The sequence below is a fragment of the Nicotiana attenuata genome, chromosome 3 (genome assembly GCF_001879085.1).
Source record: "Nicotiana attenuata strain UT chromosome 3, NIATTr2, whole genome shotgun sequence".
In the NCBI taxonomy this organism is placed as follows: Eukaryota; Viridiplantae; Streptophyta; class Magnoliopsida; order Solanales; family Solanaceae; genus Nicotiana; species Nicotiana attenuata.
The window spans coordinates 49,759,637-49,772,824 of record NC_031991.1 but is presented as its reverse complement, the minus strand read 5'-3'; the positions used below and the strand labels follow the sequence as shown (position 1 = coordinate 49,772,824).

General features: G+C 34.6%; 1 protein-coding gene across 1 annotated transcript; it reads right to left on the bottom strand.

Moving 5' to 3' along the window:
- On the bottom strand, positions 1,478 to 6,902 carry LOC109223721 (calcium-dependent protein kinase 10-like). The gene is made up of 7 exons (XM_019388136.1): positions 6,093 to 6,902; positions 5,758 to 5,901; positions 5,531 to 5,683; positions 4,436 to 4,551; positions 4,019 to 4,186; positions 2,413 to 2,643; positions 1,478 to 2,108 (listed from the first exon to the last, which is right to left on the bottom strand). The coding sequence occupies exons 1-7, from the start codon at positions 6,721 to 6,723 to the stop codon at positions 1,935 to 1,937; spliced, it is 1,617 nt and encodes a 538-aa protein (XP_019243681.1). The 5' UTR covers positions 6,724 to 6,902; the 3' UTR covers positions 1,478 to 1,934.

The window sequence follows — 13,188 nt, the reverse complement described above, 5'->3', positions numbered from 1 at the left end:
TGACGTAGGCGATGGGAAAGATCTCGTGAAGGGCCGGCGCTTTGTCACCGGCCGGACGAGAGGAAAAGGAAGAAGCTTTTTATTTTTGGGGAAGCGTTTTAGAGGTTTTTGCCATGATTTCAAGTTAAGAGATGCAGACGGTAGTGAAATGTGGTGTTTTCTGAGAACTTGGCATTTTTCGGCACTTAAAGGGCGGAAGCAGATGATGAGAAAAAGAGATGAAGAGGAAAGGGGATCAGAGTGCATGTAATGAAGAAGTAAAGTTCTAAATTCAAGGAAGGAGCCTCGTACTTATAGATGAGCGGCAACGGTTCGGCGGCGTTAGTGGCCGACCATTACGGGCTTGCATTTAATATTTTGGGGAATTGAACCGACGTGACGTTTCGGTCACTCCGAGCGCCTATGTCACGGGAATGACGTCATCGTTAGAGACTCCGAAAAATCGAGGTTCAAATCGTTTCTTATCATCTTACTCTAAGAAACGCGGGGACTATCTGTATACGGTCAAAATCGGGTATGACCAATTTCCCGGGCTCGAGGGGTCGCCCTAAGTCCAAGTTCAAGATGGACCGAGTTCGAGCTCGATGACACAGTACAAGGCTCGAAGAACCAAGTGTTCGAAGAACGTCGAAGCCTAATATGACTGGCCTCGAGATAATGCCGTTATGGATTTGTAACAGAATGAGCAAGATTCCTGCCACGTCCCCAAGATCGTGGCGTAAATCCCGGAATAGATTTGTACGAATCCGTACTAGGCGGTTAGACAGTTGTCCCAATAAAATTCTTTACTATAAATGGAAATGTACCTTATTTAGGGTTCCCCTATTATGTAAAGGGGACCCCAATCATTTGTAAAGACATTCAATCGTTGGCAAAGAATATACTCACTTACTTTTCTCACTCATTGTTCATCAGAAATGTCCTTTAGCTTTATTATTCTTGCTTTATTGTTCTTGATCCATCTCGAGGTCACTTTGGCTCGAGGTCGAGACTGGTTTACATTCTGGTTTGATTTTACTTGTTCCTTTCATTTATACTTCAGGTTTCTTGGTTATTAATTAGTATTGAATTAAATCACGTATCTTTAAAACCATAAATCAAATTTAATTGTTACTCGTATTTTCGAGGTAAACATATGGTATATGTATAACCGTGTCTATGTAAATTGGCTAGGAAAAACAAACAGTAAATTTAACCGGCTATTTGTGTAAATATTCCAATCAAATCCCATGAGAAAGAAACTAAATTGCACAAACCCCCAAAATCTCACATAAGTGTCTGCCGACACAACAGCCCAAATGTCAAACGATGAGTCTCAAACAAGTAAGACTAGTTACTCCATATTAGTCAAGTAAAAATTTTACTGCTCTAGAAACAAGTAGATGTTGAATTTAATCAACCTGCAAGGGATAGAAAGAATATGATTTAGTTCTCTAATTGGAATAATCGAAAACGCATAAATTCATAACCAAGAAGATTGAGGAAAATAAAGGAAATTTTCATTCATTCCGAGGAAGGACATCTGCAGTGAAGAGTTCACATGCAGTCTCAGGAAATCATAAATACAAGGCTTTACATGAAACATTTGTGAGTTTGCAACACATATACAAGAGTTATACAAATATGTAGAACTTCTAAAAGAAAACATACAAAAGCCTTAAAACAAAGCATTAATCTTCATGTCATCCGCCGAAGTTCAAAACACTTCTTCGTTTTCCCCTATAGCCAAAAAAAATCCCAGTAGTACATCCCAATAATACCTACATACTACTCCCAATCGCATTCTCAAAGCTCACTTCACAAAGATCTGATCTTCTGAATATCAATATTTTCAAGAATTGGAACATCGATGATCGGATTAGCTTTGATCTGCTGTGAAACCCATTAAAACAACCAACGGAAATCATTAGAATAGTAAAATGAAGCCTTTTAACTTAAACAGCGATTGTTTGGCCACTGAGCACATCCTGAAGCTGGAGAGACCCATCCTTCATTAGATTAACACTTAAGCTCTTGAATCTTTCTCTTGAGTATTGCCGAGATGCCTTTCTCCAATCAGTTCCTGTCTTCATCATTGCTACGAACTCCTCATAACTGATTTGCCCATCCTGAGAAAAAGTACAAAATGCAACAACAATGTAAAACTGGCGTGGTACATCAGAGTCAGGAGACAGTGGAAGGGGAAATAAGCGTTGATAAATTCAGGAGCGCAGCATTTTACTTTTCATGCTACATTCCTAAAGCAATTCCACCTTTTTTGGCGAATTTTCTGTGTCTAAATGTTCAACATTTGACAAGATCGAACGAACTTTTTTAATGTTAAGAAGTCTTTTAGCTTGTTTTTTAAAACATATTGAAAGAGCAAGGGAAAGAGGCAGGGTCACTACATGGAGAAAAGAAGATGAGTCTAACCTTGTCTGTATCAACTTCGCGCATGATCTCATTCAGTACATCAGTATCGTATGCACCTGATTCATCTGCTAGAGCTTCTCGTAGCTCATCAAGCTCAATATAACCGCTTCCATCTTTGTCAAAGAACATAAATGCTCTACGGAAATGCTCGTCGTTTTCCATCCTTTGTAAGTGGATTATAACTGCTACAAACTCCCCGTAGTCCAGGACTCCATTTCCATCAACATCAGCCTAATCAAATAATAGTTTCAGCAACTGTCAGGCAAGATTATTTTGTTAATCTATTTCTGAGGGAAAAAAATATTGTATCTGCTGTAAGATCTGTTCAAATGTCCATGTTCACATTTAAAAGCTTGAGAATTTGCATATAAAAGCTGCTTCACATTTACAACAGAAAACTTGGGAATCTTGGATGGCCTAAAACATAGGCTACAAATGTCAACCAGATTGTATTGGGACTTAAGAGAATGCAGAAAAAGATTTAGTGAATGCTATAGGATCAAATGTCAACACCATTCATGGTGTTAGAACCCCTGCTTATACTTCCTCACACCCAGGTAGTAATGTAATGGAACCCCTTGCCTATTTAATAGCCTTCATGCAATATATGCACGCCTAAATATAATGAAAGGAGGAGAATAGAAGGAAAAGCTAATCCCTGAAATAAATGCAACATGCAGAGTCTTCAGAGCCAATATCTTATGCAAAATAAACCATCTGACAGATGTGATCGAGTTACTTGATGCTTCCACCAACAAAAAAACCTAATTTGCGAGCTATGGTAAAATAAGTGACGGAGGAAAGAAGAAATATAGGAAGTATTTATTTCCCGTCTCCTTCAAAACATCGAGTACTTGAAACAAACCGGGAGAAACCAAGCAAGAGAGAAAAGAATAATTGAGATCACAAGAATTCCAAGTGACTGCTTTAACGTCACTTGGAAGAGTAACTTCTGTCAAACTCACAGTTTAAATGGAGAGCAGAGAGAAAGAGAGAGTGTGTGTGTTCTGTGGAACAGCTTTTTCCCACATCCTGAAGGCACAGAGCTTAAAAGACACGAGACGACATTGCAGAACAACTTGGGTAGTTACCATGAAACACATCAGAATACATTTATCACAAAGGACAGCAGAATCTGGAGGCGAGGCAAGAAAAACGAGAAGTAATGGAGAAGATGTTAGTTAGATACACAAATAGGCTTTACCTGCTTCAATGTATCATTGAGCTGAACTTTAGCAGTTAGTTTGTAGTAGTAAAGGAGTGGGATACCAAGTCTAATATCAGACTTTTAGAATCAGATAAAACCCAACATAGAAGAGATGAAATATACACACATATTATGCATACATACATATTACACAAAAAGCTGGGTGGATGCACATAGAGATTGGTAGAGTGAGAGAGTTAAATCTGAAGAAACTCACGTGGAACTACATGTTACAGCAGCACATACGAAAAACTAGGAAACATACAGGAAACTGAGTAAAATAGAAGCAAAATATGTTCTACTAATATTTTGGCATATAAGACTCGTAAATCTCATATCCCAAAAAGAAGAAAGAACGAAAGTCTTTTTCAACGTGTTTAAAAGAATAGTAATGTTTACCACATCCATCAGCAACTTCATCTCTGCTTCTGCTAACTGGGAACCCACTTTTCTAAGTCCAGTCTTTAGTTCATCATATGATATTTTTCCATCACCATCAGAGTCCATTAATGCAAACATCTCTCTGATTACTTCAACCTCTTCAAGTGTCAAGTGCTCAGCAATGACCTATGCAATTCAATAGGTGCAAAAACAATTCAAACTAAAGCACATCCACATAATGCTGCAAATAACTACACAAGCCGTAAAAGCCTTGGAAAAGACAGGACTAACGAGCCAACACATAATACATCATTTACAAGTTATACACCAGCTCTCTCTATCTCTCTGATTTAACCAAATAAGGCTCAAAAAGTTCCCGTTGGCCTTCAAACCAATTTCAGATCTGTATATGCTTAAACAAAATTAAAGGCTTACCCGCAGTGCTTTCTTTTTGAATCTGTTCATGATAGAAAATTGCTTCAGTCTTGTCCTAACAATATCTCCCAGTGGAACATTTGAAGCTTTTTTTGCATGTTGTATCCAGGGGTGCTCTGCATTAAAGAAGACTGACTTAAAAGCTGCTTTATGACAGACAACTGATGATGCAGAAAATGGTTAGCAGTTTGAACAATCTTATATTATATAATCTATGTTTTTGTAAGTGCTTATCAACAAGAGAAAAAGAAAGAATAAACTGTCAGTAAGAATCAACACTTGAATACGTTCAACTTGTCCCAATTACAGTAGTTCCCTTCCTCGTAATGAGTCCTTCTAATAATTATAAGACATAGTGAAATTGGCTATCCCGCATTCAGTTCTGATCTTTGAGCCATGATCATAGAGATTGACATCTCTAGAAGATTTAGCAGAACAAAAGGGGGGGGAGGGGGGGGGGGAGGATTTTATAACTACCAGATGCTGGAGCAACCCTTTCGAGCAAAAGACAAAAAAGTGCAAAGGTAAATAAACAGCTGGGATTTAGTTGAGTAACATAAACAGTTAAATATTTTAGAAGTGAGCCATAAAGCAGTTAGTACAACGTAAAACCCTTGAAACTATTCCTACTAAAACAAATTTGATTCATAGAGTTGTCTATCCCATAGCTCAATCAAGCCTCAAACCCCAGTATATTCGATAAGATAAGAGTAAAAACATATGCAATTGCCATCCAGAAAAATAATAAACATTGGATTCCACAAATCAGTATGCTGATGGTGGATCCAGGAAATTTAAAGCCGGGATATCCTTTGGGAAAGCCTCATGTTTCCCCTGTGTAGTGGCAAAATACGCAAAAGAGTATCAGGAAACATGCCCACAATAAATCAGTCTACATAGAACGTTGCGACAAAACATAAACAGTTCCTGATGACTTCGAAGGATAAAGTCCAAATCAGACCCGCAAATTTTCTTCTTGAAAAACAATGGTGAACAATCTGCAATCATCTTTTTGCTCAACACATAGTTTTCTGTATACCAAGGGAGCCTGATTTAATAAGAATTTCACAACTTTAAGTTGAAAAAAACACTTACCAAGGACCTGTTGGGCTGTCAACCGCTTTTTGGTGTCTGGTTCAAGCATCTGTCTGACAAGACTTTTTGCACTCTCAGAAATTTGAGGCCATGGTTCCCTCTTAAAATCAATCACTCCCCTCAAAATTGCAAGAGCAACCCCTTGTTCAGTTTCTGCAAAAAGATTATCAGATTAAGAAAAGAACTTCTATACATCAGAACTCAACAGGAAACTGGAAAATACATACCAGCCCAAAATGGAGGAACCCCACATAACAAAATATAAAGGATGACACCAGCGCTCCAAATATCAACCTCAGGTCCATAATTCCGCTTCAACACCTCTGGTGCCATGTAATATGGACTTCCCACTATCTCAGAGAATCTTTCCCCTAATTACATTCCAAAAATTACTAAGAATCAAACACTTCTTTAAGGATCAAACTGCTAGTCAAAAACAGACAAAAGTTAAAAAAGGAATCAATTTTTACGAGACAGAGGGAAAAGTGTCTTTTTCATTAGCAAAGCTCAACCATACTAATTCATTTCTGGGTAAGAAATTGAAAAATAATAGAACTCATACCAGGCTTGAAAAAGACGGATAGACCAAAATCAATGGCCTTAAGAGCAGAATGCTCTTTCTTATTAGCAAACAGAAAATTCTCAGGTTTCAAGTCTCTATGCATAACACCATTAGCATGACACATCCTTACAACTTCCGCTACAGTTCTTGCAACCCCAGCTGCAGCTCTTTCACTATAATGCCCTCTTGCTACAATCCTATCAAATAACTCCCCACCTTCACACAACTCCATAACCAGATGCACTGCTTCATTATCTTCATAAGTAGCTCTTAATTTAACAATGTTTGCGTGATCAGGTAAGCTTGACATTATAGCAACTTCTCTTCTTACATCTTCGATGTCTACAGCTGTACGGAGTTTCTTCTTGGATATTGATTTGCATGCCAGAGCTTCTCGGGTTTCACGGTCGGTGCAAAGGTAAGTGACTCCGAATTCGCCCCGACCCAGTTCGCGGCCCAAGATGTATTTGTCGGATATTCGGGTTTTAGGGAAGAAGTCTTTGAGTACTCGGATCGGGGCGGGTGAATTGGAATACGGATTGGGTCTACGTTCTCGGGGCTTCTTTGGTTTTGTTTGAGGATCGGTTTTGGAAGCTTCTTCTGGTCTTATGCAAGCATTACAGTTGCCCATGGAGAATAAAAGTGAGTTGCTCCGCCGCTAGAAGTGGTTGCCGGAGATGGTGGTTGCGGTGGAGGAAGAGGTCATGGCACGGGAAAGACTGCTATTTTTGAAGATTTTTGTGAGAGAAAGAGAGAGAAAACGCGGGGTCGGTTGGGGAGTAGTAGTTTTTGACCATCTTTTGGACTTTCTTTAAATTAAAAAAAAAAAAAAAAAGAGAATTAATTTAAGAAAAAGTAAATTATCGGAGAAACAATTCTGCAATTTTTTTAAAGTTTCTATTATGCTGGGAGATCAAGGGAAGGAAGGAGAAAAAGACAATGAGAATTGCACCCAAAAAAAAAGACAATGAGAATTGGACACACTTTTATAATGTGAAATTTTGCATGGATAGTCATTAGACTATAAACCTTGATGAAATATCATATGTTAAGATGTATTCTGTTTTTTTTTTTTTTTTTTTTTTGCACTTCATAAAATTAATAAGAGATGAGAAAAAGCTAATTTGATATTTTAACTATATAAGCTTAATTGGGTAGTTCAATTCCTATGTCATGGGGCTAATACTACCATGATTGTTGGCTAACTTCTTTATGAAAAAAAATTGCTACTAATAAATACTTAGACAAAATTATATAATCGAAAAGTATGTTGGAAAGGTTTTTCCCAACTGAAGAATGAAATAGAAATGAGCTATACTTTAGAGTTGGTCAACCACAAATTACAAATTCCCTTCTAGAAGTTCGTATCCACTACACAATTCAAAACACATGAAACATTAATATTTCCTCAATACGAATTTATACATTAGGGCGTGTACAAGAAGATGATGAGAAAATTGCAGTTTCGTTGTTTGAAGGTCAAAGTTGTACTGTTTTTTTCTACAAGCAAAGGGAAGATGATGGACTATAATTAACACAGCCAGTCAATTATAATTTATTTACCCTCTCTTTAGCTTTTTATTTATGGATGAGTTTACCAAGTCTCCCTAGATCTATATCCCCATCTACACCTACCAATGACTTTCATGATTGATTAAGGGACCATTCATATTTTCTCCAAGACTAGACAGACCTACTAGAAATCATAATACATTTTTGGTCTCAAAAAAAAAATACAATAGTCAAGCTATCTTATTCTTTTACTAATTTAAATAAATTTTATGCAGAAAACATAGTAAAAATATTGTATACCACAATAACAATAATCTCAGGATCACATATATATGAAATACAAAGAGCTTTAACCAGAAAATTTAAGGGGAGAAAGTCAAAACATAAACAAAATATAAACTAGATGACAGTTGAATAAACTACTGCCAATTGGTAGGTGCCACCTTTTTTTTTAAATATTTGTTCCTATATTTGCATGGACCTAAGTCATGATTTTGGTGTGCTAGGTCATAGGTGGATTGGGTGATTTTGAAGAATTAAATATGAAATTTAAGGGTTGAGATTAATTTGTTATACCAGTATTAGATGAAGTTGTTGAACAATTTCATTGTTTGATGGCACATCAAATCCTAAAGCACTACTACCAAATTAAACTTATTGGGTTGGGAGAAAAACATGATTAGATTAAGATAAATTTGTAAAAATCCTTTCAACTCCAACCTTTATTCCTGATGTAAGCTAAATTTCTGTATTCGTTCCCCTTCTATATAAATTATTCATTTTAAGTTATAATTTTTCTATACAGAATACATGTCATACATTTATTAATGTGACGTAAACGTTGGGTGCAATTAAAATTATTATTAAATAAATGACCTTGATCACCCTAGTTACATAATCTATTTACTTTTTATTTTTTATTAGGATTTGAAAATGCCAACCACGTGTAGCGAATAAGAGTGTCGACCAGAGTGTTGAACCTGAATATACACACACAAAACATACTTCATTAACAAATACTAGTAACAGATTGATATGCGAATATTAAGTGGAATTAAAGAATTTAGGAAATTTTATCCCCTGTAACAAAGGTATACACCTTATTTATTATAAACCAAAATTATTTTTAAATATTATTTTCTATAGGTACCTTTTATATTTTATAGCAAAATAAGTATTTATGGTATATACTACCACTGAGGCACGAAATAAGGCATGAAATACGCTATTTATCTTTTTTCTCTCTCTTAGACAGTTGGACATACCTATTTTTAAGGTAATTGTCGATACTTTATTCATGAATACATAGCGCGAATACATGTGAATACATGCACGTACAACTGGACTGCCCTGATTTTAGGCGCTTTTTACTGTTGTATTCATGAATACAGCAGCGCGAATACATGTGGATTGCCCTGATTTTAGGCACTTTTTGCTGCTGTATTCATGAATACATGGCGCGAATACGTGTGAATACATGCGCGTACAACTGGACTGCCCTGATTTTTTGGCGTTTTTTTTGCTGCTGTATTCATGAATAAAGCAGCGCTAATACAGCAAATATACTACCATAACAACTGAATAGTAGCTATAGGAAGTAATTATATATATATATATATATATATATATATATATATATATATATATGATAGCTATAGAAAATTAATATCCACTAAACAATAGTGGTTTCTGAAAATTCTCCAGAATTTAATCCGACTATCAAAGTTTTTGCAAGGTGGCCTGAAACTGCCAAGTATAAATGGGATAGGTGACAAAAACAATAGATATATACATCGACATAATTAGGCAGGTAAACGGTCACTATATTTGGATAGAGACCATTTGACCAAATGTCATTCTTGCTTTAACAAGTCAAAATATGGAAACTAGTTAGCTGTACAATTCCGAAATTTCTCCAAAATAATTCTGCTCTAGCGTAGACTAATCACTTTGACTGCCAAGGAAAATGAGTTTCCCCTATCTCTGTACAGCTCGGAAGAAAAGAATTCACGAAAGCCACGTATTTCTAGTCTAAAGTTATCATTATATTTTTGAATTTAAGAGGTCGTTTGGCCATGAAATTTTTTTCATTTTTTTCGAATTTTCAATTTTCACTCGAAGTTAAATTGGAATTTTGAATTTTTTTTTAAAATTCTAAAAAGTTATTTTTCAAAATTTTCACTCGAATCACTCACAAAAATTCAAAAACAACCCAAAATTATATTCATGCCCAAACACAACTCTAATGTTCAAATACCGTTTTTATTTAAAAAAAAAACTTTCACTTTTTTCGAAAATTTACAATTCTTAAATCCAAACGCCCACTAAGTATCATCAGTTTATGGCGTAAAACATCATTCGTCTGAGGAACGTAAAAAGAAAGATAGATCTTGTCATCAGTGATATGTTTACATTTTAGTATGAAAATGATTTTGGTAATTTTTAAGTCCTGCATCTTGTACAGATTTTTGTGCTAATGGAATGGTTGATGATTTGAGATTGACATGAGGCATCAGAAACTTGTTTAAATTCTTACTGTTGCTATGGTTAATTCGACAATAACATAAAACAAAGTTTCTTAGTATCGAATGCTTGGTTACATCGATGTTGTGACGAAGAACTTGGGTCCCATTATAGAAGCTAGCCATTGCATTTCGTAGTCATCCAACAGTAAAGTCCTGAAACAATTAAATTTGGTTGGTCTAAGGATTTCCCCCAATTTAATTTTATGCTATGATCGTAATTAAACAAATAAATTTTCAAACAAAGAATCCTAAAAAAATTCTCAGCTTATAATTCGAATAATATTGAGTTGAAATTCACTAAGATTCTTAATGATAAGAAAGGGACATCTTACTATATTATTAAATTAAAGTATGTGGAAGTAGGTCTGGCCGGATAAAGTCAAGAAAGCAGTTTAATTTGTTGCGTCCCAAATTGAAAGCACCAATCCCTGCCTTTGTTATACATATTTAAAAGTCATGATAAAGTACTGACGCATCTCTAAATTGTCCAGCGGGAGAGATAATATATGTTTATCAAGCTGAAATTGACACAGTCTAACAACTAATTTGCTCCCAAAAGAAAAAAGAAGAGAGATTATTTTACTATTTATTGTAAAATACAAATTTATTCCATCTCAAACCCAAGCCAATAATAATTGAGGTCAGTTATGTACACCATATACATTTTGCTTCTTTTGAACATTTCTCATATCAATACTTAATGGTGTATAAATTTAGTTCTCTTGTACTAGACATTTTCTACTGTACGTCACTCATAAATCATAACCCTAAACAGACTAAATCATAGCAATAGAAATATTTTTTCCATATATACCGACCAATAGAATCAAACGCCTTCTAATAGACGCTGCATGGAGAATGTAAATTGGAATGTCAATATAATATATAAAAACGCAATGTTATTGCACCTCAATCTCAAATTAATAAAATTGATTAGGATATGTAACTCAAACTTTAAAGGAAGTCGTGTTAGCCTAGAATAGATCGAAAACCCCTAAATAGGAAGCGCTTCTCTATTAAATGGGCCAATACGGAATACAACTTTGGATTAGTTAGACAAATAATAATCAGCTACCATATGGTTATACCGAGAAAGTAAAGGGTTTCTTCTAACTAACTAAAAATACGGTATTCAACTATTCAATCAGTTGTCCATTCTCCCAGGTGACAGTGACACAATAAAGGAAAGTACGTAAATGTTCCATGCAATTGAGGGAATGGTTGAGGATTCCATTGGAAGCACAACTGTGTATCATAAGTGCTGAAGCAGGAACGAATGATGGAAAACAAGAGCTTTTCATGGAGGGTATCTTTATAACCTGGCATAGAGGTTAAGTAGTAATTGCATGTAGGCCAAACCAAAGGGGGAAAAGGAAGCAAAAGACCATGTTGGGAACATTATTATGTTGTTTGGTGCATTGGTGGGATGTGAGAAGAAAAAAGGCAAAAAGTGTTAAGCTTCCACAGCTCATCTCTTCACGCCAACTGAAAAAGAAAAGAAAAAAAGGAAGGGGAAAGAGGATGAACTAATTAACTTTTCTTAGCCTTTCTCAAAAATCCTTTTTTTTTTTTGTTCTTAATATTCTTATCCTGTAGTTTGACAAACAGCAAAGCACTTTAATTAAACACTACTAGAATTCCTGCATAAAGCGACCAAAATTTAGCGACCAAAGTTGGTTTGCCAAGAAAAGCGACCAAAGTTGGTCGCTAAACTGGTGAAAATAATAAAATAATAATTTTAAATAAATTAGCGACCAACGTTGGTCGCAACTTGGTTGAAAATTTTGTCAAACTGTTGACCGGGCTGGTCAGACTTGCTTAGTCAAAGAATTACTCAGCTTCATGGGACCCACTTATTAAATTTTAATAATTATAACATTATTTTTAAAAAATAACAAAATATAAATAAATAAAATTTAAAATTAGCGACCAAAGTTGGTCGCTATATAAAGAGAAAACAGGTTGAGACCAACTTTGGTCGCTAATTTGGGACCCAGTTATAAAATTTTAATAATTATAATTTTGTTTAAAAAAAATTATAAGATATAAATAAATATAATTCAACTTTAGCGACCAATGTTGGTCGCTCAGGAGAGTATAGACCAACTTTGGTCGCTAATCTAGGACCCGGTTAATATTTTAAATATAATAAAAAAGCTAAATAAATCTGATTTAAGTTTAGCGTCCAACTTGGGTCGCTAATTTTAAATTATGTATGTTTAGCGACCAAAGTTGGTCGCTATTTAGGTCAACAAAGGTTAAAATTAAAAATCACTTTTGTATTTAGTAAATAAAGAATATAAATGTTAGCCGTTAACACTTTTGTAATACAAGGGATGAATAGTACTACGAAGCGTGCGTATGTGTGTATATATATATATATATATATATATATATATATATATATATTACTTACGCTATACTATGCACTAAGTATAAGTGTATTAGGTAATATTATATCGAATGTAGCTTATATATATATATAACATATATACTTATGCTATACTATGCACTAAGTATAAATGTATTAGGTAATATTATATCGAATGTAGCTTATATATATATAATATATATACTTATGCTATACTATGCACTAAGTATAAGCGTATTAGGTAATATTATATCGAATATGGCTTGTATATATGTAATATATATACTTACGCTATACTATGCGATAAGTATAAATGTATTAGGTAATATTATATCGAATGTAGCTTATATATATATATATATAATATATATACTTACGCTATACTATGCACTAAGTATAAGTGTATTAGGTAATGTTATATCGAATATAGCTTATATATATGTAATATATATACTTACTAGCTTATATATATATAATATATATACTTATGCTATACTATGCACTAAGTATAAGCGTATTAGGTAATATTATATCGAATATGGCTTGTATATATGTAATATATATACTTACGCTGTACTATGCACTAAGTATAAGCGTATTAGGTAATATTATATCGAATATGGCTTATATATATGGCTTATATATACTTACGCTGTACTATGCACTAAGTATAAGCGTATTAGGTAAT

Bases quoted from the DNA above. Each gene is read 5' to 3' on its own strand.
- LOC109223721 (XM_019388136.1), bottom strand. From the start codon at position 6,723: ATGGGCAACTGTAATGCTTGCATAAGACCAGAAGAAGCTTCCAAAACC. The intron at 5,684-5,757 runs GTATGTATTTTC...ATCTTTTTGCAG, and splicing joins GGTTCCTCCATTTTGGGCTG to AAACTGAACAAGGGGTTGCT. The intron at 4,552-5,530 runs GTAAGTGTTTTT...TCTTTAATGCAG, and splicing joins GACAGCCCAACAGGTCCTTG to AGCACCCCTGGATACAACAT.